The sequence below is a fragment of the Sus scrofa genome, chromosome 7 (assembly GCF_000003025.6).
Source record: "Sus scrofa isolate TJ Tabasco breed Duroc chromosome 7, Sscrofa11.1, whole genome shotgun sequence".
NCBI lineage: Eukaryota > Metazoa > Chordata > Mammalia > Artiodactyla > Suidae > Sus > Sus scrofa.
Window position 1 is genome coordinate 21,175,179 of NC_010449.5, and position 27,189 is coordinate 21,202,367.

Here is a 27,189-nt window from a genome sequence, read left to right on the forward strand (position 1 = left end):
TTAGTCATCCCATTTATCTGCAAAATGGGGATGATACTTATTTTGCAGGTTGGTGGTGAGATTAAATTACACAAAGCAGGTAAAGTCCTGATAAGGATTTCATCTGTCAGTAAAAGGTAGCCTTCATTGATAGAATGTCCAAATGCTTCCCAACTTTTTTTTTTTTTTTTTTTTTTTTTTTGTCTTTTTGACTTTTCTATGGTCACATCTGCGGCATATGGAGGTTCCCAGGCTAGGGGTTTAATTGGAGCTGCAGCTGCCAAGCCTACGCCAGAGCCACAGCAACACGGGATCCGAGCTGTGTCTGCACCACAGTTCACAGCAATGCCGGATCCTTTACCCAATGAGCAAGGCCAGGGATCAAACCCACATCCTCATGGTTGCTAGTGGATTCATTAACAACTGAGCCACGATGGGAACTCCATGCTTCCCAACTTTTTGAGGCTTAATCTTAATAACTCAAAAGGCATTTACTGAATATTCATCTACCAAGGAAAACGTGAAACTCTAAAGAGTCAAAGGTAAAGCTTAGTCCACATTCTTCAAAGAACTAACAGCATGCCAGAGACAAATCTAAATTCATAATTACAATATAACAGTGCTACTCCAGAAATAAAGAAGAAAATGTGCTGGCAGCCTTTGAGTAGAGCAATTAACTCTGGAGGGGAAGTCAGAGAAGCTCTTCAGACATCATATTTGAACTTAATCTTAAAGCAGAACAAATGTGACCTTGTGAAGAAGGAAATAAAGGGCCAGAGGGTTCAGTACTTGTATGACTAGAATTTCAAGAATGCCTGGTATATTCGAGGAAAGCAGTTTCATGTAGTAGAACTACACTTTTAATCAGCATGGAGAAGAGGAACTAGAGTAAGAAAAGTGGCTGGAAAGGCGAGTTGATGGGGCATGACTAGAGCATTCTAATATGGCAGTACTATTTTTTTCTGGACATGGTGGTTCATTTCTTATCCTTCCAGTTGGATGTATGCATTTTAATACTTTTTGTATGTAGGATGTGTGTGACATACATCACAATAAAAAATTGAAACATTTCAAAAGATAGGTTGATGCCAACTTGTAAATAACTTTATTTATCAAGATAAGGAATTTATCCTGAAGGCCAGAAGAAGGCAAAATAGGCTTTTAAGGAGCACATTCTCATCTCTGTATTTTAGGAAGCTCGAGCTGGGCAGCTTCGCAGAGGTAGGCCACAGTGGGGGACAAGCCACATTCAGAGACGACACAGTCTGGGCAGGGATGACAAAGACCTGGTCACGATGACCAGTGAGGAGGGCTCAGGGAGGGGAACGGAAGTCTTGTTGAGGTGGAAAGGACAAGCTTTGGTGATTCATTGAAAGTGATGAGCAAGAGGAATTTAGGATAGTGCTTCCATTTTAAGGATTGAGAAATTCCATTAACCTTCAGTGGATAGTTTAAAAAAATAGTATCCTGAGGAAATGATCTCAAGATTCCAGCTCCCCAACTCTCTCATGTAGCCCTGATTCTACCAGAACTTTTTTGAGTCTATGAGGTAACCCCTGCATCCAATAAATTCAATTTTTGTTGAAGGTAGTTTGGATAAGGTTTGTTACATGCAAAAAAAAAAAAAAAAAAAGAGTCCCGAATAACACAGTAGTGAAAAGATTCCACTCATGAAATTCCCAGAGAGCAGAAAAAAAATTTGTTTTTATCAAACTCAGGCTTTATAGTGGAGAGAGAGTTTTGTTACTGCTAAAAAAAACCACTGCCAGGAGACCAGGCATACCAGCAAGAGGGTTGGGAAATGGGTGCCAAGAGAAGAATCTTCAAGGTGAAGAGAAGTTTTTTTCATTTCAAGTCCCCAAGAGCCAAACACTCAACTTCCCCACACCCCAACTGTGTTTTCTCTCTTATGAATATCTAAGTCCCCGGAATCCTAAGCCATATCTTGAACAATGATTAGTAACCAGCCAACTCTTTCCAGTCTTATGCAGTAATTAAATGAGTGTGTGTATAGCTGTGAAATCTTGAATTACAGGTGAGACATGTTTCTTCTAAAATCAGCTTTCTCACCACCACTGAGGTTAGGCTAGCCATCTCTACCCGGTGTCCTTTCTGTGACCATTGCTGAGTTCCCACTGACCACTGACATTTGCATAGGTTTCACTTGGATTGGTTGCTGTAAGACGCACTGAAGCCAACAATGATGGGAGCTGAATAAGCAGAGGATTCCTGAGGAAAGAATGATGATGTTGAAGATGAAAATGACTACAACACTTGATATTTATTAAGAAATTTACAGTATGTAAACAGGCTTAACAAATGAGAGTATGATCTAGGAATCTAAAGAGCAGATTACTCTGTGGATCCCATTCTTTACCTCACCCACCTCTCACCCTGCTACAACCCATTTACAATTTCTCTCTCCATCTCCAAGATATGGTTCTTACAGTATGTACAGGAGAAATGGACTCTATGTCTTCTATAAAGGCAAAATTTTAACATTGTAGAGTAGGAGCAGCTGCAATGAGCAAATGAGACATCATTGCCCAAATCTATATTCCAAAACTAAACAGTACTCAAAGCAAATATTTGGAACCCACAATTAAGTGTTGAATTAATTGTTCTGAATTCAGAACCAACCCTCAAACTCACAAATCCCTAAGAATACTCACCAGATAAGAAAAATAGTATGGCGCTGAATGAAAGGATGAAAGTAGGGTAGAGAAAGGTGATTTTCGCATCCTTGCATAAGTTGGTTACTTTCAAAACATGCAGAGAGTGCAGCAGTAATGCAAGGAACACACAGATACCTGTTACTCAGAAAAAAAAGTGGGGGTGGGGGCAACAACACATCTGGTTATTAGTCTCTGGCCTCAGGGCTAATTCTCAAGATCTTAGGTGGTCATTTTAATTCCCCATACTCTATTTCTTTCCTTTTGTTGTCATTCTTTTTATTACCTTTTCCCTTAGCAGTCCATGAACAACGTCCAAGAGGCTATGCCCAATGGATTACCACCCAGCCCAGAACCAGAATAATGGAAGGAACCCTCTTTCTTTCATCCCTTACCTATGACGAAGAAGACGATTGTGAAGACAAAGTACTGTTTCCGGGTATCAGGAAGGGAATGAGGTAAGACCAGGAGTATAAAGCTCAGGAAGAAGGAGAGAAGAAGGGCGCTGATCATGAAAATTCGACCAAAGATGTAGTCGTCTGAATTAGGGAGGGAGAGGGGAGAAAGGCCAGCAGCTCCCTCTAGGGCCCCCCTTCCTTGTGAGTCTGAATCCCCAGAATACTAAAGAAATTGTACAGAGACTTTAAGGCAGGAACCATTGGCAAGTGGTGGGAAGCTTAGGGATGGAGGGAGATGTCAACCACACGAAAGATTTAGCTGATTCTCCCTGGGCTGGTATCCCTAGGGAAGCCTGGTCCCCACACTCATTCTGAAATGAGCCAATGTTACTGATGGAAGTATAACTGCTTCCTTCAGGTGTACTGGGGCAGAAAACGAGACTGAAAATTCCCAGCAAGGACAGGGTTGGAGAAGGACCCTCCCTTTCAAGGCTAGGACTTACTTGATTTTGATAGTGGAATCCAACACTTGATCTCACCACTGCATATTGCAAAAAGAGCGCTGAAAAGGACTTGGGAGCCACTTGGGATTTCTATCCTCACCCAGGTGGAGAGGCTGAAGGCCCACCACAGAAGGGCAGAACCACTGAAAGTGCAGACGAGGATAAGAATGCGATATGGTTTAACTATCCCACATTTCACACAAAAGGGTGTTGACTGAAAAAAAAAGAAAAGAAAAAAGAGGAGGAGGAGGTAAATGAGTTAGATTTCCTTAGTTCCTTTGGGATTTCTCCTCATTCTGAAACACTCCTACAAGTCCAACCACCTTGTCTTTGCTCATCCTCAGCTCGTGAATTTCTCCCTCCCCATCTCCCAACCAAATCCTCTCCAAGTCACAGATTGACCCTGTATCCCCCTCCAGCTAGAACTGAGATCTTTCTCCTTGTTCTATACAACTTGTCTGAACCACTTGTATACAACCATCCACAACTCTGTGTTGTCACTATGCTTTTCCTGGGTGTCTGTGTATCTTGACGTCCCCGGACAACCATAGGCCCAACTTCTTAATCTCGCACCACATTTAGCATGGTGCTTTACAGGTAAGGGGATCTCTGTGATTATCTGTTAACAGAAAGGAAAAAAAAAAAAAAAAAAAAAAAGCATAGACCAAATACATTCCCTAGGGCTGTCAAGAGAAGTAATATTTTTTCTGATTCTCTCTAGCCTCAACATTCGTGCTCATCATCACTCCCCTCATCACAGCCCCCTTTTCCCTTTCTCTTTCTGTTAATGGTCCAGTTTACCTTTTCTTTTATTTCTTCTTTTAATTTTTCTGTTTCAGCTTTCATCTTTTGATTACACTTTGTTTTCCACGGCACCTTTTATCACTGAGGCCCATCCTAGCCTTCTCTTCAAGAGCAGAACTTGTGGTCGCTTCCTGACTCCTCATTGGCAGAAACATCTAGTGACATCATAAACATGTGAACTCTACTTCCCAACAAAAATGAACCATCCTATCCTACTGGTCCTGTGTTTTAAAAACATTTCATCTCTCAACCTCCTCCACTCAGGAACGCCTTTGTTTTCTTTGGCACATGTGTGCCTCAAAATTTATGGTTTTTGCCCTTAGTTCTAATTTAGTTCTAACTTCTAATACTGAATAGGCAGGAGGACTTTATTCCTGTATAACACTGAAACATTTGAGAGAGAATATGGGATAATCAGGGAAATAACCAGGAAAATATTAAGTGGAAACCAGTTTTGTGTTAAGGGTATATAATGATTCATATTACACCCTTCAATTCCTTCACCAGAATGATATTAAAATAGGTAATGACTTCTGATCTCAACCTTATTTGGCAATGATAGACACTCTGTGTGTTTGTTGATGAGGGAATTAACACATAAATTAATAAATGAAAATGAGATGAAAAAGCATAGGGTTGCTAAGAAACTTTGTTTAAAAGTTTCTTAAATGTAAGCTCTGAGAAGGCAGGATTCTATTTGTCTATTCTATTCACATATGTGTTCCAGCACAAGACAGGTGCTAAATAAATATTTGTGGAATGAATGACTAATCCAGGATCAAAAGGATCATCCTTAGGACAGAGGGTTGGCACATCTGTCAGTTTCCCTCAACTGACTGTTTTTGTTGGATGTGCATGAAAGCAATATATTGCTAGGAAAAAGTAGGATGCTAGAATGTACAATAGTAAAGTACATTTCCAGCTTAGCATTATAGGTTTACATGTCAGTCAGTTAAACCATTAAAAGAGGACACATGAGAATGCTATTGGCTGGGAAAAGAAGGGGTATTTATGAAATCAGAGGTAACTTGACAAGGTAAAGATTGCTTTTGCTAATCATGCGCACATGGAACTTAGGAAAAGTAGATATTGCAAAGACAATATCTTAAGTCTCAAGGTTAGTGGGGGCCCAAATGAGAAGAGCACCATATTCTCTCCTGAGCTTTGAACTGACCCTGGAAAACAAAGCAGATATGCAAATACATTTCTGCTGATGTCAAAAAAAAAAAAAAGGAATAAAGGGAAACTATAAATATATTTAGCAATCAAATTGTTCACTGTAAACAGTGGTCACTTCCTCTCTCCTTTATATACAGCCTCTCAGTCTACACATTACAAACATAATTAATTACTCCACGTTTGCTTTGAGGCACCCATTCCCTTAAAAAAAGACAACTGTTCCTTGTTTTAAAAGGCTTGAAAAAGGAATCGTGTAGGAGCCAGAGAACCCGAATTCAAATCCTAGTTACGCAGCTTACATTTTGGCCAAGCCACTTCTGATAGTAAAGGATTCCTGCTAAATTTGCTGAATGTAATAATGATATTGCATTCATATAAAGAAAAGAAAGTGGTATAAAATAAAAAGAGTTCTTATCTCTAAGACATACAAGCTGAAGAAGTTAGGGTGAAATGATATGTCTAGGTTTTACTTTAAAACACTCCCACTCCCATCTTCAACCCCCTCCTCCTCCCACCTATATACACAAAAACAGTATTAGAAGGATAGAAGAAACAAGATTGGTTAAATGATGATTGTAAAACCAATTACATGGGAGTTCATTATCTAATTACATCAACTTATATACGTTTGAAAATGTCCGTAATAATGTTTAATAATAAGTTTGACATCTCAGTCACCTAAAGGGCTAGAAGCTAATTTCTTTTTCTTTTGTAAACACTCTGTTCACATGACTGAAAATCCAGCCTGTTCTCGCTTATATTCAGTTGTGTTCACTGGTACATTTCTTTTTAATTTTTATGACTTTTCTGGGTCTCTCAGATATAAACTCCACAAGAGATTGACTGTTTTGTTTATTTATACTTATTAATCACAGTGAGTGATCAGAGATTATTGTTTACATATTATAGCAATGAAAATAACTACCCCTGTAGGATTGCTTAGAACTAAATTAAGAAAATAAATGTAAAAGTACTCAAAGAAGCCCTATGTAAAATTTACTTCAAATCAGCATCATAGTAATTACTGAAAATTTGAATCATTTACCACACTTTATCACACCAAAATTTGATTTTAAGCATTGCTCCATGGAGATCCCTATTGTCTTATTAAGAAAACTAAGTAACTTAAAGAATGAAATTGTTTTAAAGAATCTCTTAGGGCAGCATAAAAATGTATATGTAGTTTGTATTTTTTGCCCAAATTAAAATCTAGCAGCACACATGTTAAAATGAGTTATTAATGCATATATTCGAAACTATATTTGAAAAATGTTTGGATTCAGAATATTTAAAAGGTCAATTGAGCCATAAATGGCCAATGATACAAATGAGTTTTAGATTCAAATACAGTTTTCTGATGTTACCCAAATATTACATTTAAAATGATTCATGGAATTCCCGTTTTGGCTTGGTGGGAAACCTGACTAGTATCCATGGGAAAGCGGTTCGATCCTGGCTTCGGTCAGTGGGTTAAGGATTCACACACAAACACCCCCCCCCCCGTCCCCTCCCGCTCCCCCCACCCCCACCCCGCGTTGCCTTGAGCTGCGGTGTAGGTCGCAGAAGCGCTCAGATCCCCTTTGGCTGTGGCGTAGGCAGGCAGCTGCCGCTCGATTTGACCCCTAGCCTGGAAACGTCCATCAGCCTCCGGTGGTGCCCTAAAAAGATAAAATAATAATAACAACGAATAAAATAAAATGCTTCAAAGACATTCAATAAGAGGAATACTTGCTTTGAAGGTAGGTTGTCTTCTAACTCGTTAAAGATCACCACCTAACTAACCAAACTAGGAGCTCTAAGCAAATGTGCCCTAGAAGCCCACAGGAATTCTGGATGCTCACACACTCAGACATAACCTTCAACAGCGTGGTGGTCCTCCCACCTTCACCCCTTCCGCAAGCGCAAACAGGAGGAGAAGCATCCGGGAGAGAGGCAAACGGAAGGGCTCCGCGACCTTCAGCAGCAGAAGCCTCGCCCACCTACTCTGCCCACTGAAGGTCCTCTTTGGAATGTTCGAGGCAGTCGGTCTCCCAGTGTTTGCACTAAATATCCATCTTCGTTGCCGCTAGCAGAGCACCTTCCGCGCCATCGGGATCGGTGTGCTCTGGTGGGGTTCGCTGCTGAACCCAGTCCGCCTTTGTGCGCAAGATGCAGTTACGGGACTCCGGAGACGGAAGGAGGCACTTTGGCAAAGACGTTAGATATTCCTGCATAGGCCCTGTAATGAGTGACCGGAAGCAAGACACAAGTGCTCCAGTGGCGCAATCGGTTAGCGCGCGGTACTTATATGGCAGTATGTGTGCGAGTAATGCCGAGGTTGTGAGTTCGATCCTCACCTGGAGCATCGTTTTATAATCGCTATGTTAGAATTTGTCCTGTAGCTTTCATTCTTACCCAGCTACGTAGATCGATCTCCGACAAGCCATTACGGACAGAATGAATGTGTTGTGCCGCAGTGAGTTAACTTCTTTGATTCTTTGCCATTACGGACAGAATGAATGTGTTGTGCCGCAGTGAGTTAACTTCTTTGATTCTTTTATCTTTACCTATCTTGCAAACTGATCTCAAATAAAGAACATCTCCTGATGGCCTCTTCTCACTTTGCTCTTATGATCATCATTCCTCAGAGATTCCCTGGCACACACTTAGAGATCGCTATGAAACTTCCCAGAGTCGATAAGCATTGAACTCCATTAGAGAGAATCAAAAGTGGGAACTTGGTTGGGGTTCCTGTTTGATGAAAGCTCTAGTTTGGGGGGGAAAAAACCCAAAATACTGATTTCTGAAAACAGCATCACCTGTAGTATCCCTTCCCCTTCATTTTTCCCCTGATGAGCCAACAACTATGCAGCTTTTATCAACTGAGACACAAATCCTGACATCCTCAGGTGTTCCAACCATCTGGGCCTGGAAAAGGAGGAGTGATAATTCCCCAGAGACCAGAGCTCTGTAGAACAATGTAATAGGAAAAAAACCATATTGTTGTGAGTGAGGTAGGTTGGAAGTAGGTAGTGATTTTGATTTAAAAATATGCTTCCCCACCCAGCTCCACAATGATGCAAGAAGTCTGCCTGGTCAAAGATCTTATCACATGCCTCCCTACTCACCCCAAGAGGGTGAATTGAACTAAGTAATTTGGAGTACTTTTCCTAGCAGTAAATATTATCCCAAACTTGAGAGCACATATGTCCCAACCAGGACAGGTCACAGAAGGTGCATGGAATAAAGCTGGGTCCAGAGAACTCTCTCTTGTGGTTTGGATTTCTTGAAGTCCTGCATGTATCTGTACATTGTCCAGTCAGAGTTGTCTCCCGGGGAAGGGTAGGGAGGTCCCATCCAGGAAAGCACCAGGTAATAATAAAAGTGAACACTTTATCATGTCATAGCTCATGCTATCTTGGAAGATGTCAAAGTATATATTTAGGTTATTTGCAGTATTTTGAATCATACTGATATCTTATTTAATATGATTTTAATTCCTTAGATTTAAAAACTAAATCATTGGACTAACTGAGGTAAACTGAGGCACATAAAATTTACCAGAGTTTATTTGAGCAAGTATCCATTCAAATCAGGGAGTGCCAAACAAAAAGTGCTTAGGAGGCTCTGCAGGCAAAAGCTGGTGGGAAGGCTTTTATAGAGATGTCAGAAGCAAAGCAAAGAGAGGATTTGATTGGCTATACCTTAAGATTGCTTTATGTGAGAAAACCTGGTTGGTTCCTTGTGATCATTTTTCTTTCTTTCTTTCTTTCTCTCTCTTTCTTTCTTTTTCTTTTTCTTTTTCTTCCTTTCTTTCTTTCTTCCTTCCTTTCTTCTTTCTTTCTTTCTTTTTTTGTCTTTTTAGGGCCTCACCTGCGGCATATGGAAGTTCCCAGGCTGGGAGTTGAATCATAGCTATAGCTGCCAGGCCTACACCACAGTCACAGCAACACAGGATTCCAGCCACATCTGTGACCTACACCACAGTTCACACAAGGCTGGATCCTTAACCCACTGAGCGAGGCCACGGATGGAACCCGCTTCCTCATGGATACTAGTCGGGTTGGGGGTGTGTGTGTGTGTGTGTGTGTGTGTGTGTGTATGAGAGAGAGAGAAATTGATCTTAAATTTCATTTTCTCAGATTCCAGTGCACTGCTTCTGGTTTAGGTTTTGGTTTGCTTACCTAGGCTACCAAGGGCATTTAGAGCCAACTTAGTTTAATGGTCTCCTTGTTTAATTACTTTAACAAGTCCCTAACAAAGTGTGCTTTCCTTTCATGGAATAGTATAAAAACATATAGTAAACTCATCCATTGTCAACTTAGTAAAATAAAATTGAACTTTATAAAATTAGAAACTTATATGAAAAGAATAAATATGGTGTCTTGATTTGGGCCACTATCACAAATATCATAGACTAGGTAGCATTTATGTTTTGCAGTCCTGGAGGCTGCCAAGTCCAAGATCAAGTCACCAGTTGATCAGAAGTCTGGTGAAAGTCTTCTTCCAGCCACAGACTGTGCTGACTTCCTACATGGTGGAAAGGGCAAGCCAGCTAACTGGTGCCTCTTACGAAGGCACTAATCCCATTCACGAAGGCTCTGCCTTCATTAGGTAACCATCTACCAAAGACCTCACCTCCAAATACCATCACCCTGGCCATTAGATTTCAACATGCAAATTTTAGGGGAGCACAAATATTCAGACCAGAAAACAAAGTACATCTATTAATATATATTTTCAAATGCATTTTTTGAGGAAAAAATATCATCAGAATATTCAGAAAATAAGATAACACAAAGTTTACATGATTCTTTCAAGGCTCTATTCAAGTTTCAGTTCTAATCTTGAAATGCCTTTATAAATACAGAGAATAAAAAAATGTATGTGTAACAGCCGTCTTTTTTTCTCATAAAGTATCATTTCTTGCTCTGGATTTGCTCCCCACTGCTGTGATCTTGTCTTGGGTGCTAAGCAATCTAATAGAAAAAATATGAAAGTTTTAACTACATCTCTTGAAGATTATGTAATTTTATTCCTGGCTTTGAATCTGCCTTTAACTGGAGAACTTCTCCAGGTCATAAGGATGGCAAGCAAAAGTCTGAAACTGGAGAATGTGGGTATCAATCTCACCACCCTTAGCATGCAAGGCAAGTGCTCTACATTTGATCTAACTTCTCCTTGCCTGAGAAGAAGTGCCATCAATATCATCTCTATATCCTTGTTTTTTCCAGGCCTTCCTGCATCCATTGGTAACCTTATGCCCACCCAGGCCAAACTGCACAGAATGGAGATGAGACCATTTATAAACAGCCTCAGGCAGAAACCCTGACAGCCCAGCAAAGGAAAGTAAAAAAACAGCCAGACCTGGAAAATCATGATAGGAAAGCCCTAGCTTCACCCTAATTTGACTTCCTGGACTTCGCCTCAGAGGAAGAGGAGGCCCTACGCCCGACCTCCAGCTCATTACATAGATGTCTCCAAATGCTCTTCTCTTTTGTAGTAAGAGCTGGGTCATCACTGAATAGAGCAGTTCAGAGACTTCTGCTGGTGTAAAGAAGAGCAAAACTCAAGCATAGCTTCAAAGTCCAGGCTCTTCCACATGTGGTTTCTGAAATTATACAAGCTATTCTCATGCATTTTTCCCAAAGGCATTTTTATTTTTCCCCAATATGTTGCTACCAAATATGGGATGCAACCAGAGTGTGACTGCACCCTGTTGCCAGGGCGAGGACTCTACACTACACAGTTGTTAAAAGGGTTTTAATCGGATTTATAGTATGCTCAGGCACCCAGTTTTCAATCCTTGATGTCTGGGTAGACAGTGGGCTGGAGCTGGTATTCTGGTTACTTAAGCAGGAGACCTCTAACATCCCTGGAGTCTGGCCAGGAGTGAGACAACCCAATCTGAAGTATTTGGGAGTTAAATCACCACGAGAAGCCTTGGACTGGATGCCAAAAGAGGGAAAAACAGAGGAAAGCCATGAGGAACTGAAGGTTGAGTCTTGAGTTATAAAGCAGGAAGTGGAGAGGAGAACAGGGTAAACTATTAGGAAGATAGTAGTATTAAACTGCAAGCTTAGGTTACTCAAGCCTTGCACTTTTGTAGAAATTCACCGAGAATAATCTTGCCTCCTGTTTTACACATAGATCATTTCATTTTAAACATCTAGAACCGTTCCTGCTTTTTAATAGCAAGAGAAAACAAATAGAAGCATAGGTAATAAGTAATAGCACCATAAACATTAAAAAAAAAGTTGTTCTCTCCCCAGCCGTTCCTGAAAGTAGTGGCAGAATTGGCTGAAGAAAACTATTTATTCTATGAATTATACTTAGAACTTCTATAGCTTCAAAGATGAATGAATACCCACTTTATTGATTAAAGATTCTTACTGAACAGATGAAAGAATACATAATATAATTTAATGCCTGAGATTAACCATACAATAATATGGAAAACCAGTTTGGCAAAATGTTGATAATTGTTGAAGTATGTGTGATGTACTTGGATGTATTTATACTCTACTCTCTACTTTTGTTTATGTGTGACAATTTGCCAAAACAAAACAAAACAAACTTAAAGGAAAAGAATGGGCAGCAGAATTAAAGGAAAGACAAGAAGAACAAATGGAGACAGCCAGCAAAGAGCATCATGGGGTTCCAAGAACTTCTCTGGAGCTCCCGGCCCAGAGAAACTCACAGGTTACACCTCCTCATCCCGTCTTGGTGGCAAATTAAATCTTATCTCCATTTTGTGATCTTTCAGGCTAATGTGCTTGGTACATTTCATTCCACCCCAACTAAGACTCCGAGAACTGAATAGGCATTGCTACAGTTCAATAGTCAAACATACAGAGGAACAGAATGACTAGAATAGCCTTGCCTTCTAGACCTTCTGTAAAAGGATTCACTTGTATGAATCAAGCCCATCCACACTCAGGGGTAAGAGATCATAAAAGGAGTGTATGTCGGGGTTAGAATCTTGGGAGCCATTTAGATTTTTTTTTTTAATCACTAAGAACAAGAACACTGAATGTAACTTAAAATTTAAAGATACATTTACAGCACCTCTGTCTCTGGAATGGATCCCGTTAGAACCATATTTTCCAAACATTGTGATTTTAAGTCACTTAAAATAGTTCTCTGTATGTTTATGCAAACAATCTGATATACAGTTAGGTCATGTGTTTCAAAGTTTAAAGAAAGCTTTATGATTTCTAAAAATAAGTAAAATATTTACATGATTCTGAAGTTAAAACTTTAATATCAGGTTTGTTCACAGAGGTCTTATTTTGATTAGCATTCTCTCTTCACTCTTCTTTCTTCTACTGTACAGGTGACATTTTTAAAAGTAGGATATTTGGCCTTAAAATTTCATTGTTTTCTTTGAAAATTTAAGCAAATAAATGAAAATATTCATTTTTCCTCTCAAACAAAAAGTAATGCATTTCTACTAGTTTGCTTTTTTCACTTAACCATATAGTTTGCTTGGAGTGTCAAACCCATTTATGTTTAACATTATGACTAAATATTTGGATTTATAACTACCAATTTTCTATTTGTTCCATTTGTTCATTGTACCTTTGATCATTCATGTGATTTTTGTGTTTTTAAATGATTTTTAAAATGATTTTTAGGAGGACCATTCATCTTCCTAAAAGTATCTTTTCTTTTCCTTTTTTTTTTTTAAGGCCAAACCCATGACATATGGAAGTTCCCAGGCTAGGGTCTAATCGGAGCTATAGCTGTGCCACAGCCACAGCATCACTGGATCCAAGCCATATCTGCAACCTCCACGATAGCTCACAGCAACGTTGGATCCTTAACCCACTGAGCAAGGCCAGGGATCAAGCCTGCGTCCTTATGGATACATTTGGGTTCATTACTGCTGAACGACACTGAGAACTCTTATTCTAAACTTTTTTAAACCATCTAGAAGTGAAAGTCCTGATATATATTGCTTTAATTAATATTCAGAGAAAACCATTTCCTAATTTCCATTATGGTATTATATGTATGATATGTTTCATAGTAGGGTATTCCTCATTTCTCCTGCTAGATTTTATGAGATACCATTGACTTTTGTGTTCTGGAATTCCATTATTGTGTGTACAGTTGTACATTATTTTTAATATATTTTACTTGCATAGCTGTAAATACTTTAAATTTATTTTACAAAAAAAAATTAAAAAATAAATTTATTCCACAAGCATATCTTGGCTCTTCCCTATTCTCTCAATAATTACTTTTGGGACTTTGATTAGATGACAGAACTCTCCTAACCTTCACTTTTCTTATTCCTCTTTCCTAATTTCCAACTATTTTTATTGGTGGATAGTATTTTACATAGTTCCCTCAAATCTAGCTTCCAGCTTCCTAATTCTTCCTTCTACTCTATCTAATAAATCTATTTAAGTATATTTTCAGTGTTTTAATTTTCAGATTTCTTTTTAATAATTTCAAATACATTAGAGTTAGTGTATTATTTTCGCAGTGATTCACCATCACTTCCTGTGAAAGGACTATATATTTTTGTCAATTTTCATGTTAATTATACTGTCCTTTCTTGCAAAAGGAATGTAATTCCTCTACCCTTTGCTATCAGAATTGACAACAGGATGAGTCATATGATCGCTTTGCATGCCTCCCTACCTTTGCTCAGGTCCATTCCTCATTCTGGGACAACTTCATTTTTCTCCACCCCTAGAAAACTTGCTTGGCAAGACATCTTCCATATTATCTTTTTTCCCCCCAGGCTTTTATGATTACTCTGATTTGTCAGACTTAGTTTCTATTCTTGTTTGTTCACCTGTTCATTACGTTCATTCCTTTTCTTATTTTTTTGAGTCAGTACCTTTTTTTTTTTGCATTTTTAAAAGTATATTTAAGTGTAATTGATTTAGAATGCTGTGATAACTGCTGCTGTGTTGTGTTCGTTCTTATGAAACAAAGAGATGGAGCTGAACACTTTTTCTCTTTGAATTGTTTTCTCACTAGTGTTGAGTTTCTTGACGTTTTCAGCATCAGACAGCTTGGAAGACCTAGTGAAAGTTAGATAAACTCTCCCCTAGAAAACACACAGGTATCTGGCCGGAGGGGGTGGATGGGTGGGATCAGAATTCATGGTTCTTTGGATGCAATAACCTGGGAGGAGAGCCCCAAGAGTTTAAGGATTCTTTTCTAAGCAATTTCATCTTAAAGTACTGAAGAAGTGACAGTAACCCTGAATGGAAATTGAACCCATTGGTCGTTTAATTTTCCAGGCTATTTTATTAACCGCGAATTAAGAGTCAGATTCTCCAGCTCCCCAGAAGTCGACTCCAGTGGGACCGGCTCAGGGAACCTCTGCTCCTGCGGCCTGGCAGCCTCTCTCTGGAGCGCAGGGACCAGGCTCCGCTGACGCAGTAACAGCAAACTCTGGTTCAGCCCAGGTTGGCCGAGTCACGCCCACTGCCTGCCCGGACCTGACGCTGAGGCGCCCCCTGCTGGGACCAGGCAGCAGAGAAAGAGAGTGAAAACCTAGGCAAGTGTGTTCCTACCACTTCTCAACCATTTTTATGACTCCTGTGAAGTTAAGCTCTTTTTTCCCCCGTCGCAGCTTTCGTCTTCAGTTCTTTGTCCATTCGTGTGGAAGCTAACTACCTCCAGGTCTCTAGATGTCTCCAAGCCATATTTCAATGGCCTTTCCACCCAGGATAGCCAGTAATTCCTGGTATAAACTCCGAAATAAAACACCCCAGGACGGCGAAACGTGGGGACGAGGTGGCCGAGTGGTTAAGGCGATGGACTGCTAATCCATTGTGCTCTGCACGCGTGGGTTCGAATCCCACCCTCGTCGAGTCTGTACACTTTTAGTGTGAAGGACACGGGAGTATTTTCAGGTTTCCTAGCATTGCCAGTTGGGTCACTCTCGCGAAAGCTAACTTCCTCTCCATTTTCTATGACTTGTCATATCTCCCTGCCATATAGAATCATGAGTGTTCCTGAATTTAAATGCTGACTTCTTAGAGCAGGTTTTGCAGATTATTCCTCAACTTTACCCTAACATATTGTTCTCTTGGTATCTAGCAGACTCCTCCAAAGGACTTTTGTTTTCAACCAATTCATAATTAGGGAGGGCTTTGAACTCCGTGGATTTGTTTAACAATTAACTAATTTTGTTTCAAATTTGTTGTTTCCTTTTACATTAATACTCGAGTAAGCCAGATCCTCCAGTATAAACGACGATCAGTTTTGCAGTGATTTTAGTATTTTGTATTTATGTAACAATAGAGTATAAGTTATGCACGTATAAATGTTTGAGGTCTATCCACTTAGGAAAATGATTTTTTTCCCCTCCTCAAATTTCAAATAAATTTTCAAATTGCATTATCTCCTTTTTTAAATTATTATTTTTAGGATGATTTGGTAAAAATATTTTTCCAAACTCTTCCTTAAAAAAAGTAAACACATTTTATTAAGCAGATTTTAAAACACACTGAAAATTAGACATAATATTTAAAAACCTGTAAACTCATCTCAGAGCCTTCTGTTGCCTGGCCTTATCCATAGGCCTCCTCCTGGTGTGCTTTTTCCAGTTCTTCTCTTTGGCAAGTTATTAGTTATCATGAGAACAATGGATTGTATCTCTGGTTGAATATATAAAATGGAAGTTGATGTATACATTCAAGAAATGATCGCAACATGGGTTTAGTGTAAGAAAAAAAAACCCTTCTTTCCTAGTTTTAAGACAGAACAGAGTGATTTACACAGATGGCCCACATCTGCATTTCTTGAGAATGAAACTTAAAATTTCTAGCTCATTCTAGAGCAGGTCTGGCTCATCATACCTGGGTGGGTTTCACTGTACAACGGATAAATCTGTGAGCTCATTGCACTTCTGTGACATTAATCAGTTCTACAAATAATGAACAAGTCTAATGTCCCCAATTTACAGCTTCATTTTCTGTGATTAAAGCATATTCAATAAGGGTTGTGATTTGAACCATTTTCTCTGTTGCTTGTTTCCTAGTTGCAAGTTTAAGCCAAACAAATCATTATTTTAAAAAATCAAGGTATGTCCTAAAAAATCTATCTGAGGCATTTTAAGAGTTATGATGAGGAAGTTTGTGTCAAACTCTTTCTCCCCCACTCCACACTCCTTGGATGTGGGGATCTCAGGGCAGGGACAGTCTGCTGTGTCCTTGTATATTTCTGGGAAGGAGGAGGAGATTTGGGTCTTCCTAGAACTAAAGTTGTACCTTTCAGGATCCTCTGAAAGGTTTATCTGTAGGTTTATCTGTGATACGTTCTGATTAGGCATCACTTGTTGGTGATGCTCCGTATAAATCTCTTCTTCATTCTTCCTATCATCTTTTCTCTTTATTGGCATGAATTTGTATTTATAGTTGGGTCCAGTAACTGCTCCCAAATCTCTGCGTTAATGTAAGCAGCTTTCAGTTCCCAAATTTGAAGCCTGAGATTCCTTTATTAATATGGCAGTTGAGCAGTTAGATGGGTGATTAGATCTTTTCTGGAATTTTCAAAATTATTCTAAAAGTCAAATGTAACTTATCTGCAAATTTTTCTTTCTTTTTTTTTTTTTTTTTTTTTTAATGTGGAAAAGGTTTCTTTAAATGGAACACTGGAACACAGCTGAAGAACATCATCAGTCAGCTGTCCTAAGCTTTATGTAACCATGGGTCAATTTCCCAACAAATCAAAATCTTTAAAGTAAATGAACAGTGTTAAAAGACAGTTTTGAATCCTTCTCTGAGGTTTTGAAAGCAAAAAGACAATCAATAATTGCCCTAAGTAGGGAAATGGACCATGAATACTGGTATTGAGAAGATCTTTTCAAATCCTAGTGGGCGATTAGTCGATTCTCCATTATCGTTTGGAATTCTTTGATCCTGGGCGAGTCTTACTGGGATGGGAAGTGTGCATGTATCAGAAGCTATTTTTTGTTCTTATTTCTACTTTAGATCATTCTCCTCAAGTGGATCCTAGTGTGTCAGAGAAGAAAACCCAAAGGCTGATTATTTTCCAAAATCCAAAGGAACAGAAAACACTGTAGGCCATAAAGTCCAAAAAAAATTTCAAAAGTGTAATTAAAACTATATTATCTGAAAAATGCAGTTAATTTAGATCAGCTCTCAAAAGAGTAAAATTAATGTCTTTCTCTTTTAATTTATAATGTATGTGTATATCCCCCCAAAATATATATTTTAGTTTTGCTTGTTTGAAACTCTATTAAAATTGTACCATAACTTATACAACTTTCTGCTACTTGATCCACCCATATTGTGACTGCTGATGCATTTCATTATTTTTTAGTTCTATAAAATAGTCAGTTGTATGACTGCTATACAATGTCTTTATTCATTCCCTAATCAATTTAAAATTGTTATTTCTAGTTCTTTTTTGTTGTGCTTTTGCTCTGGAATCAACTCCATTAACTGTCTCTTCTCCTGCACAGACTTAAAGTTGCGTGTGTCTCAGAATTACCTGGAGGGCCTTTTAAAATACAAATTGCTGGGACATACCCACAGACTTTCTAGGTCTAGGATGGACTGTAGAATTTCCATTTCTAACAAATTCCCAAGTGATTCTAATGATTCTGGACCCAGAACCACACTTGGAAAATTAATGTTCTAAGGTCTATATTAAAAGTTTAGTAAGGTATTTAGTAATAGTAGGGAATGGGAGTGGTAATTTAATTGTTGAGTCATAGACTAATTTATTCAAATACTTGTAAATAATTCCAAACCATTTCCACAGACATTACACTTAACACTCTTAAATCAGTCTTAAATCCCCAAGGTTTCATAAGCTCTCCAACACTCAGTATTCTATCTCTTTAAATTTTATAAAAATACTGCTTTTACTGTGCTTTTAATTTACATTTTCCATAAAACTACTGAGATTGTCTCTGCATCTTTTTATATTCCATTCAGTTTTTTTTCACCATTCTGTGAAATAGCTAGTCCTTTTTCCTCCCATCAAAACACCTTTTCCCTGTTTATTTTTGGGAGGGTTTTTGTTTTTGTTTTGCCACGCTCAAGATGTGTGGAATTTCCCAGGCCAGGGTTCAATCCCGTCAAACCAGGGATCAATCCTAGCTGCTGTTGTGACAACTGCCAGATCCTTAACCAACTGTACCACAGGAGAATTCCTAGGAGGTCTTTATATATATTCTGAATACTAATTTGGAATACTTAGTTGTAAATATGGTGTACCAGTTTGGGGCTTGTTGTGTCACTTATTTAGGAGGGTTTTTGATGAACCTAAGTCAAGAGATCTGGGTTGGAATCCTATTCGTATACCTTCAAGGACGTCACTTAATCTGGCCTTAGCATCTAACTTACTTCTCTGATTTTCATGAAGGTCAAATAATTTAGATGAAATACTCTAGATGTGCAATTCATTATTGTTTCATTTTCTCACATGCACTGAGCAGAAACTGTAGCAATCTGTTGTTTTCATGGAATTCATACGCCTACATCTTCTCTATGCCTATATAAGGGCTCGGCAAACAGTAGACACAGCTGTTGTGACTATACTCATACACTCATACACACTTTAGTTTGTGGGGAGCACAAATGTTATACTGAGGGACTCTGAGAATTGAATAAAAATCATCCAAGTGAGGGAGATGTGTCTCCTGACAGCTCCCAGTTAGAATGGTGTTGAGAGTGAGTCTATGATGAGACCCAGTAGCAAGTGCAGAGGAGACTGGTGCTACGTCATTCAGGAGTGGATGAGAACACCCCACAGGCTCTTTTAGGTCAGGTCCTGTGAGCATGACCAGGAGCCCTCCTTTCTTCACTCCTCCTTCCATTAACCCTTATCTAACTCAACTGACAGATGCACGGCTGCTTTTGTGGCTAGAAAAGGAACGCTCCTTGAACTCTAGGTCTCAGGCACCACACACTTCGGTGCATTCCTTCATGTCAGGGACTAGACTGGCTACTCAGAAGGGAAGAGTATGGATAGAGATCAAACCTGTGTCATTTAAGCAGATCAGCATTGCTGGGTAGTGGTGCATACCGAAATCAGCGTCCTTCCTCTACTTGAACCCTCTATTGTTTAATGGACAAGAGAGAAAGGAATCATTTCTATAAATGGTATTAGGGACTCAGAATAACTCTCACAGTCAGGGCTACACACATGCCACTAAGAGCTAGATCTGTGCCATGACTATAGGACATGAGCTTCCAGAGCCAGTGGCATGATTTGGCAGCAAACTTTTAATAGAAATAAATACACGAGGAAGTACATAAATCACAAGTGAACACCTCAGTGAGTTGTATGAACTGATGCATAAGCATATAACTAGCACCCAGATCAAGAAACCAGCACTCCAGAAGGTTCCCTTTCTATTGTCTTCTAGACACTGCCTACCATAGGTAACTAATAGCCTTCTTCTAACACTGAATGATGTCTTTTTATTATCAGTGTAGATGGTAGTTTCAAAATATGAAAAGATGGCCACTTCTGATTCTCAGATGTTTCTTCCAAATTATTCCTGAGCTTTAGTGGTGAATGGAGGGGGTGGCAAGAGGCTGTAATGAAGTCTAGGAAACCTGGATCACTTAGGGAACTGTGCTGTGGTAACTGCTCATCCTCACAGTGCCTCCTACTCACTACTGTACACTTAACGATAATTGGTTTAAGAATGTTTCTGGGCTCAGCAAATTAGAGTATTAAGGGGAGGAGAGAGAGTTAGGCATGAGTCCTGGGTCTTGAGGAAATAGAAACCAGGCCAGGCTGGTGCTGCTCTGCCAGAACACCACTTAGTGCTACACGGAGCTACCAAGATGAGCATACCTAATGACCATGGATCGGGACTGCTTCTGGCTTTGGAAGGGAGGCTCTTTGGGACAGGGTTGGTAAGGGACAGGCTGTAAGAAAGGAGATGCTTGTCCTTGTCATTTATGGAAAGGAAGGTGCCAGGACCTATGGTAAAAACAGCTGATCATTTCCCAGCCACCTTCCAAAAACATCTCCTGTTTCTAATCCATGAGGGAGCTAGTTCATTAGGTTCTTCAGGACAGTATCTGAGTCTAAACCATTTTGAAAGTCTCAAGTCAGAAAAATACTTACTAGTAACATATAAAGATATAGATACATAGATGGTGATAAATAAAGACTTTAGGTCTTTCAGTCTGCACCGCCCATCTCCTCGGCCCGGAGAAAGCTCATGGAGAAAGCTCAAACCACAGACTCTATGGCAAGTTCTTTCCTATCTCCTCCTCTCCTGGATCTTTAACTTCCCGATAAGCTCTGACTCACTCTACTACATCACCACAGTCAGTAGTGTGAACAAATCTGGAATTAAATCCTATGTTGGCCCTTGTTATACGCTGCCATCTAGACAAACAGTTAGGTAGCTTTTCCTCACTCTAATGTCTTTGTGGGATATCTTCTTCCGGGGTCTTAGGGGCTGAAGCAGTGGGTACATGGCTTTTTGTCTATATAAGCATCATAAGTGTATCCTTTACTTTCAGAGCTCCAGGTTTCCAAAAACCTCCAGCCCAGAAATCAGAGCTACTCAAAGTATTCTCATTCTCATGATCCGTTTCCTTTTCTTTATTGGACAGATTTCATTTTCTCCTTCTATATAGGTTCCTTCTTGATAAATAATGACATAATATCAAACGTTAAATATTTCTAACATTTGGTTATGCCAGTCTCAGCTCCTTTGTGCTGATCAGCAGGGGTGTCTACCAGGCTAATCGCTGGCACTCTCACTGAGAAACTGGGAAAACTGCTTTCTATATTGATTCTTCTAGTAACACTATCTGAGCACTTTTTTTTTCCCAGCAAAAATTCTCTCCAGCATAAAGAATTAATTAAGTTAAAAGACACAGATTTAAGTAATTAAGTTAAAAGACACAGATTTGTGATACTAAGTTCATTATTAGGCTGACTCAGTTCATCAATTTAAAATATTTAAGTTCTAGAAAATTCTTAAAAATATGCCTTTGGGGAGTTTGAATTTTTCCCTTTTTATTTCTCACTTTCTATTACCCAGTTTTGGAAGCAATGACAGAACACAGCGGGCTGGAGACAAGCAAAAATGGGGTGCATTTCTTAAGGAATAACCAAAATAAAAATCAGGAAATACAGAGTGAGAGTGGGGATGGAAAGCAAACCACTTCCTTGCGCTTTCATCCTGTTGTAGTCACTACTTGTCCCAAAGAATTCGTGGAAACTGCAGTGGTGGAAAAAATATCAGAGTCATAATCATAGCGCTTACAAGCTAGGACTCAAAGCCTATTTCCTCAGTTTAAAATGCTGATGCACTTTTGACTGAACTATGCAAACTGTAAAGTGTCTTGGAATGAAAAGATAAAAGAATATATAACTGCCATTTGAGTTATTTTATGTCCTTTTAAGGATTATTTCAGGCACTCTCTGATTACACAAAAAACACCAGCCTTTAATGTATAGTTTGTATGACATCCCAATTTTTATTTTATTCAAATACATATTCCATACTTGCTGATCCAAAGTTTTCTCTGCCATGGTGTTATGAGAAAAACAGAAAAGCAGTGGTAAGGAACTTTATTTAGAAATTGAGTTGATGAACAATCTTTCAAAGAAGCTGGCATTTCAAATTCCCCTCTCCCAATCCCTACTGAAAAGCCAAAACCTTCACTAAAGCTAATAATAAACACAAGAGGGAGCCAAACTGAGCATTCATCTGCCTGCATTGCCTTTTTTTCAGAGAAGCCTCCTGAGAAACTCAGAGACCAGGAATGCCAATTGATACAGAATTTGGAGACATCTTCTTGTGCTGAAGAAATCTTTGGAAGCCATTTTGTACAGTGTTAAATCTTTGAAGGATTCTGTACTTAGTTCTAGCAGAATATAGAGATTTCAAAGTCATAAAAACATGCAATAATAATGACCTGTGCTTGGGGTACAATCCTGGTTTAGGGGACCACATATCAAAATAAATATCTTGACAAAAATGCTGACTTACAAAAAAGCAAGTTTTTAGGGGCCTTGTCAAAGAAAATGTCACACAATTTCTTCTATGAAAGTAAATGTAGAAAACTAATATGAATGTCGCTCAAATTATTTGTCACTCCATGAAGTATATAGAGAAATTTGGAATACGTACTTCTTTATATTAAGTATGGATTAAACCTGAAATAAATGTAATATTTTATGCCACCTATATTTCAATTTTTAAAATATGGATCAGAGTTTTCTTGTGGTGCAGTGGATAAAGGATCTGGCATTTCACTGAAGCAGTTTGGGTTGCTCTTGTGGCACAGCTTCAATCACTGGCCTAGGAAATTTCACATGCTGCAAATGCAGCCAAAAAATTTAAAATATGGATCAAAAATAGAGTTCTGTCCTAATGTAACCTTTATCATGTAATCTTGTCAATTAAATCACAGATTAGTCTACAGATAGAACTCAGTGAGGAGAGGAAGGATGAAAAATTTAGTAACTTGAGCCTAAGTTAAGAGGTCATCATAAGGTTGCAAAATGTATATTAGTTGTCATTGAAATATAGTTATATTGATTAAATGATCAAGAAAATTGGGGCACATTCTTTTGACTCTGAAAGTATGGAAAAACAAAAATCCCACTGTTTTATTTACTTTGTGCCATGATTGCTTCTTTTCCCCACCTATAAATGACAAGCCTATTAACTCAGTAAAATTTCCAAATATAATATTATTAAGTGATGAATATCAAAATTATAATGAGTTACCATTAGGAAAAATGAAAAAGCATCCATCAGCTATCCCTGAGGAAGTTCTCAGATAGTTGAATCCAAATCTTGCTGCCTTAAATAGTCCAAAAAGAACAGATAAAGCCATGTTAGGAAGTTGGCTTTTTGACAAGAAACATGAGAGAACACAGAATGAAATCTCAGCTAAGAACATTTAGAAAAATAACAGCAATAGTTACCCAGATAGTCCGTTAGAATGAGTCTCTCCAAGGACAGAAATTCCTATTTGTCTTTGATAATCCAAGCCCTAACATAGATCTAACATTGAGAAATTATTAAATAGAAATTTGATGAATGAGTCTTGTTTTCATTTGTTGGGAATTTTATACCTGTTGTTCTAAGTTGTCTATTATAACTATATTTTTATGCCGTGCCTTCTGCTTTCCAAGAAATTTGAGTTTAATTATGGATCTAATCATGTTTGTCCATATATCTAAGCATCTTATTACACGTGATCCAAATGGCTCAGACAAGGGCAGGAGACATCTCAGCAAAATAACTAGACTATAAGTTACATGTGGGCTCCCTATTGTGTGAAATGATGCTGCTTTTTAGTAATCTTTACATAATGACCTTTGCTTAGAGGTTGGGTTCCCATGGTATAAAAGTAAATGAATTATTTATTACCCCCAGGAAATTTGGATTGAGAAAGGGAAAAGTATATTTACACTATGTGAAGAGAGAACAAAAGTTTGGGGTTAAGAGTAGAGGTTGCTCAGTGAAATCTCTGGCCCCAAGATCATTGTGTTGAGTTCAGAGATTAGTAATCTATTTGGTGATTCAAGAGGAAGGGACATGCCATAAATTGTGTATCAAGGAAGTGATTCTTTGGGAAATTTCTAGGTTCAGGTTGAACAATTCTTTTTTGTGATGAAGCATTCAATCTTTGACTTAACCTCTCAATACAGTCCTCTGTCAGAGGACTCATCTGCACATGAACCTAAGATGCTATTTCTTCAAGAGGAGACCATGTTTTCATGGAAGCGAAGTGCTGAATCTGAACAATAGGCACATGGTTTGAGTTTGAGGGCAGTTAGGAATTATTAATATTCCTGGGCGGATGTTTCACCTGACTGGCAAAAAATAGTCAGGATTTTTTTTAAACTTTCAAGGTACAAAGCAAGGAGTTGGATTGTTACAAAAACCTCTCTATTCTAACATAAAGTGGGTGGGAATAGAAAAAAGGAAAGCCCGATAATCTCATAAATTATTGGATCCATGAAGCCAATCCATGTCACAGCTTAAATTGAGTGGTAATTTAAATTCACTCTCCCTCTCACAAAGATTGATTTCCCTTCTCACATGTATAAGAAAATAATTATTTTCACTTGTCTTTGTAAAAGAATTTCATTTTTGGTAAAAAAAAAAAATAAAAATAAACAGGCACTCCATAAATAATTATAGAATAATTAAAAGAATGAACTGAACGAGGGGAACTTTTTAATTTTGAAGGCATCAGATACGGTACAGCAAAATGTAACTGAAAATATGTTTTGATGTAATGCTTACATGTTTACATGGATTTAAAATGTAGTTTGGATATATCAGCTAATTGCCCATTGGGAAAATTATTTGACTTTAACCAGAAGTTTTGGTAAATTAGTGAACTCAGCAAATACTAATCTCTTGGTGCCCTGGAAAAATTAGCGTTAAGAAATCCAACTCAAATCAATGGAACTTTGCAGAGATTAGGAATATTTATTCTAAGGAAATTCTGGTATCCAAAAGTATTCCTTGTTAGAGCAAGTGGTCTAGGAACTCCTCAGTAATAGGAACATCCAACTTTCAAAAAGTAGAAGAGAAGAAAACTCTAGAACATATATTTTGCTAACAACTGAATTAAAAGCTAAATGAAAATAAGTTAAATTACTTAGATTAGTTTAGCAAAGTAGAACAAAGGAGAAATAAGATGTCAAACTTTCCTACAGGTGGCCAGTCTTACAACTAAGTGATATCATGGTTATTTAAGCTTCCAACAGGTCACGCACAGGAACAGCTCTATCTATTGTTTTATTTATGTAAGTGATTCACGAGGAATCAAGTCTTATCAGGGAACAAATTATTCGTACACTAAGCAAAAAAACTTGAGAGGATAAATGAATCCAACTCTTATACTAAATATGGACCCCACCTGCGTGTAGGTGGCTCGTTGGTCTAGGGGTATGATTCTCGCTTCGGGTGCGAGAGGTCCCGGGTTCAAATCCCGGACGAGCCCACTTACTTTTAGACATCGATCAGAATAAAACATCGGCGGGGGGGCGGGGAGTGTTTTCTCTAATATTCTTGCCCCATAATGGGTTTTCATTACATTGACAACGAGACCGTCTTCGGAGCGGCGGGGTAATTTCAGGTCTCCCTGTTTGGAAAGTATCCGCAGCGCTGATGCGAGTTGACCGTCTTCCGCTCAACTTTAGTTCTCCTGTGAATCCCTTCCCAAAAGTCAAGAGAGAAGCCCTTGGGCATCTAGTCTGTGCGTACGTGTGTACGTGCGTACGTGCGTGCGTGTGCGTCCTTGACAGAGAGGGGCGGGGCGAAAAAGCGTGAATTATCGTCTAATTATACCTTATTTCATCTCGCAGAAAAGTGAATTTTCACTCCCCCTGCTACCTCCAACTTGAGTAGTCGCTTTCTGACTGTCAGCATTTAAGAAAGTCACCCCATTTGCTGCTGCCGCCGCTTCCGCTGTAGCAGACCTCCTGCCTTTATTTTTTTTTTTCCTTCGTTGTGCCATGGACCTGCATTCCCTGGTCAGAGTTCATTCATTTATCCAACGAAGGAATGTTCAGTGAATACTGCGTGTCAGCCTCTGCTGGATGTCAGAGACGCAGTGGTGGATCAGGAATAGAAAAGGCTTTTCTTTGTATGGAATTTAATATCACAAGTAACTAAATATTTACAATTATCATGCGTGGAAGTATAGAATTCCCACAGAAGCATATAGCACCAGGGACGACATATAGATTCTGGGAAATGTCGCCAGCCACAGTTTGTCCACCTGGAGAGAAAAACCACGAGGAGCAATTGCTAACACTGGAAGTTTAAGTTCTTCGCCACCCCAAACCTAGAAATTTGCCAGTGCTTTCTCCTTGACCCCAGGAAAAGCTCTCACTTTGGAATTGTTGAAAAAGCTGAGGTGAATTAATACTGAAATTTGGAAGATGAGAAATAAGATGGAAAGGAGGGTATCAATCCGGTTACTTTGCTCAAGCGAGCTAAATTATTTCCTTAGAATAACCGTTTAGTTTTGTGGCTAAAACTGAATGTGGGCGCGCGCACACACATCACCGCAATTTCTTCCTTACTTTATGGCACCTCTGAGGCTTACCTGGCCCGTCTTATCTTGGTGTTCTGAAATAGTGAGGCTCTTTTTATCCTCTTTTGCTCTATTTTATCTTTCTTTGATCAGTTTTGGGAGCTCCTTAAGTATAAAAGTTCAGGTCCTTATTCAGAAGTGGTGTGTAATATATTGCCTCTTTTTACATATGAATATAAATATAAAATCTACTTGTAATTTAATATGTTTTATAATTTGGAGTAGATTAAGTTTTCAAAGGAAACTTAAAATTCAGTTCAAAAGAAATATACTCTAACCTTTATCCTTTAAGAATTTTCTCAGAATTCAAGCATCTAAGCAGATGGAATGATCCTTGTGCAAAAGATTTTACTATCCCAAGAAGGATGAGTTAAAGATGTCACAGGTAATGCAAATGGCACAGGCCAGATCACTTCATACTTGAAGCCCACAGTCAATAAACTGAACTTGTAATCTCATTTTCAGTTATTTTTAGAGCCACTTTATATCTATAGACCAGCAACGAAATCACTAGACATCTAAAGAAAGACAGATAAAGGTGAACTAAAAAAATGAGGAAGATATTAGACAGAAAGGAGGAAACATCTCAGGAAAGTTAGTGTATCTATTCTTTTTTTTTTTCTTTTAA

General features: G+C 38.7%; 1 protein-coding gene and 3 non-coding genes across 13 annotated transcripts; 3 read left to right on the forward strand and 1 right to left on the reverse strand.

Moving 5' to 3' along the window:
- TMEM225B (transmembrane protein 225B) lies at window positions 1,058-7,777 on the reverse strand. 10 transcript variants are annotated; one of them, XR_002346121.1, is made up of 6 exons: window positions 7,377-7,777; window positions 4,354-4,511; window positions 3,553-3,766; window positions 3,047-3,156; window positions 2,652-2,789; window positions 1,058-2,208 (listed from the first exon to the last, which is right to left on the reverse strand). XR_002346121.1 is itself a non-coding variant. In XM_005656221.2 (6 exons), the coding sequence occupies exons 2-6, from the start codon at window positions 4,396-4,398 to the stop codon at window positions 2,066-2,068; spliced, it is 684 nt and encodes a 227-aa protein (XP_005656278.2). In that variant the 5' UTR covers window positions 4,399-4,511; window positions 7,519-7,774; the 3' UTR covers window positions 1,058-2,065. The 10 variants fall into 10 exon arrangements, 7 of the variants coding, with proteins under 7 accessions (XP_005656278.2, XP_020955493.1, XP_020955491.1 ...); XR_002346120.1 differs by having other exon boundaries at window positions 3,047-3,129; window positions 7,377-7,776; XR_298748.3 differs by having other exon boundaries at window positions 3,047-3,129; window positions 7,519-7,775.
- On the forward strand, window positions 7,786-7,879 carry TRNAI-UAU. Its single transcript has 2 exons — window positions 7,786-7,823; window positions 7,844-7,879. It is a non-coding gene; the product is annotated as a tRNA-Ile (tRNA).
- TRNAS-GCU lies at window positions 15,271-15,352 on the forward strand. Its single transcript has one exon. It is a non-coding gene; the product is annotated as a tRNA-Ser (tRNA).
- TRNAP-CGG lies at window positions 25,392-25,463 on the forward strand. Its single transcript has one exon. It is a non-coding gene; the product is annotated as a tRNA-Pro (tRNA).

Bases quoted from the DNA above. Each gene is read 5' to 3' on its own strand.
- TMEM225B (XM_005656221.2), bottom strand. From the start codon at position 4,398: ATGAAAGCTGAAACAGAAAAATTAAAAGAAGAAATAAAAGAAAAG. The intron at 3,767-4,353 runs GTAAACTGGACC...TTTTTTTTTCAG, and splicing joins AAGAAGAAATAAAAGAAAAG to TCAACACCCTTTTGTGTGAA. The intron at 2,209-2,651 runs GTGAGTATTCTT...TTCTTTCCTCAG, and splicing joins CATACTATTTTTCTTATCTG to GAATCCTCTGCTTATTCAGC.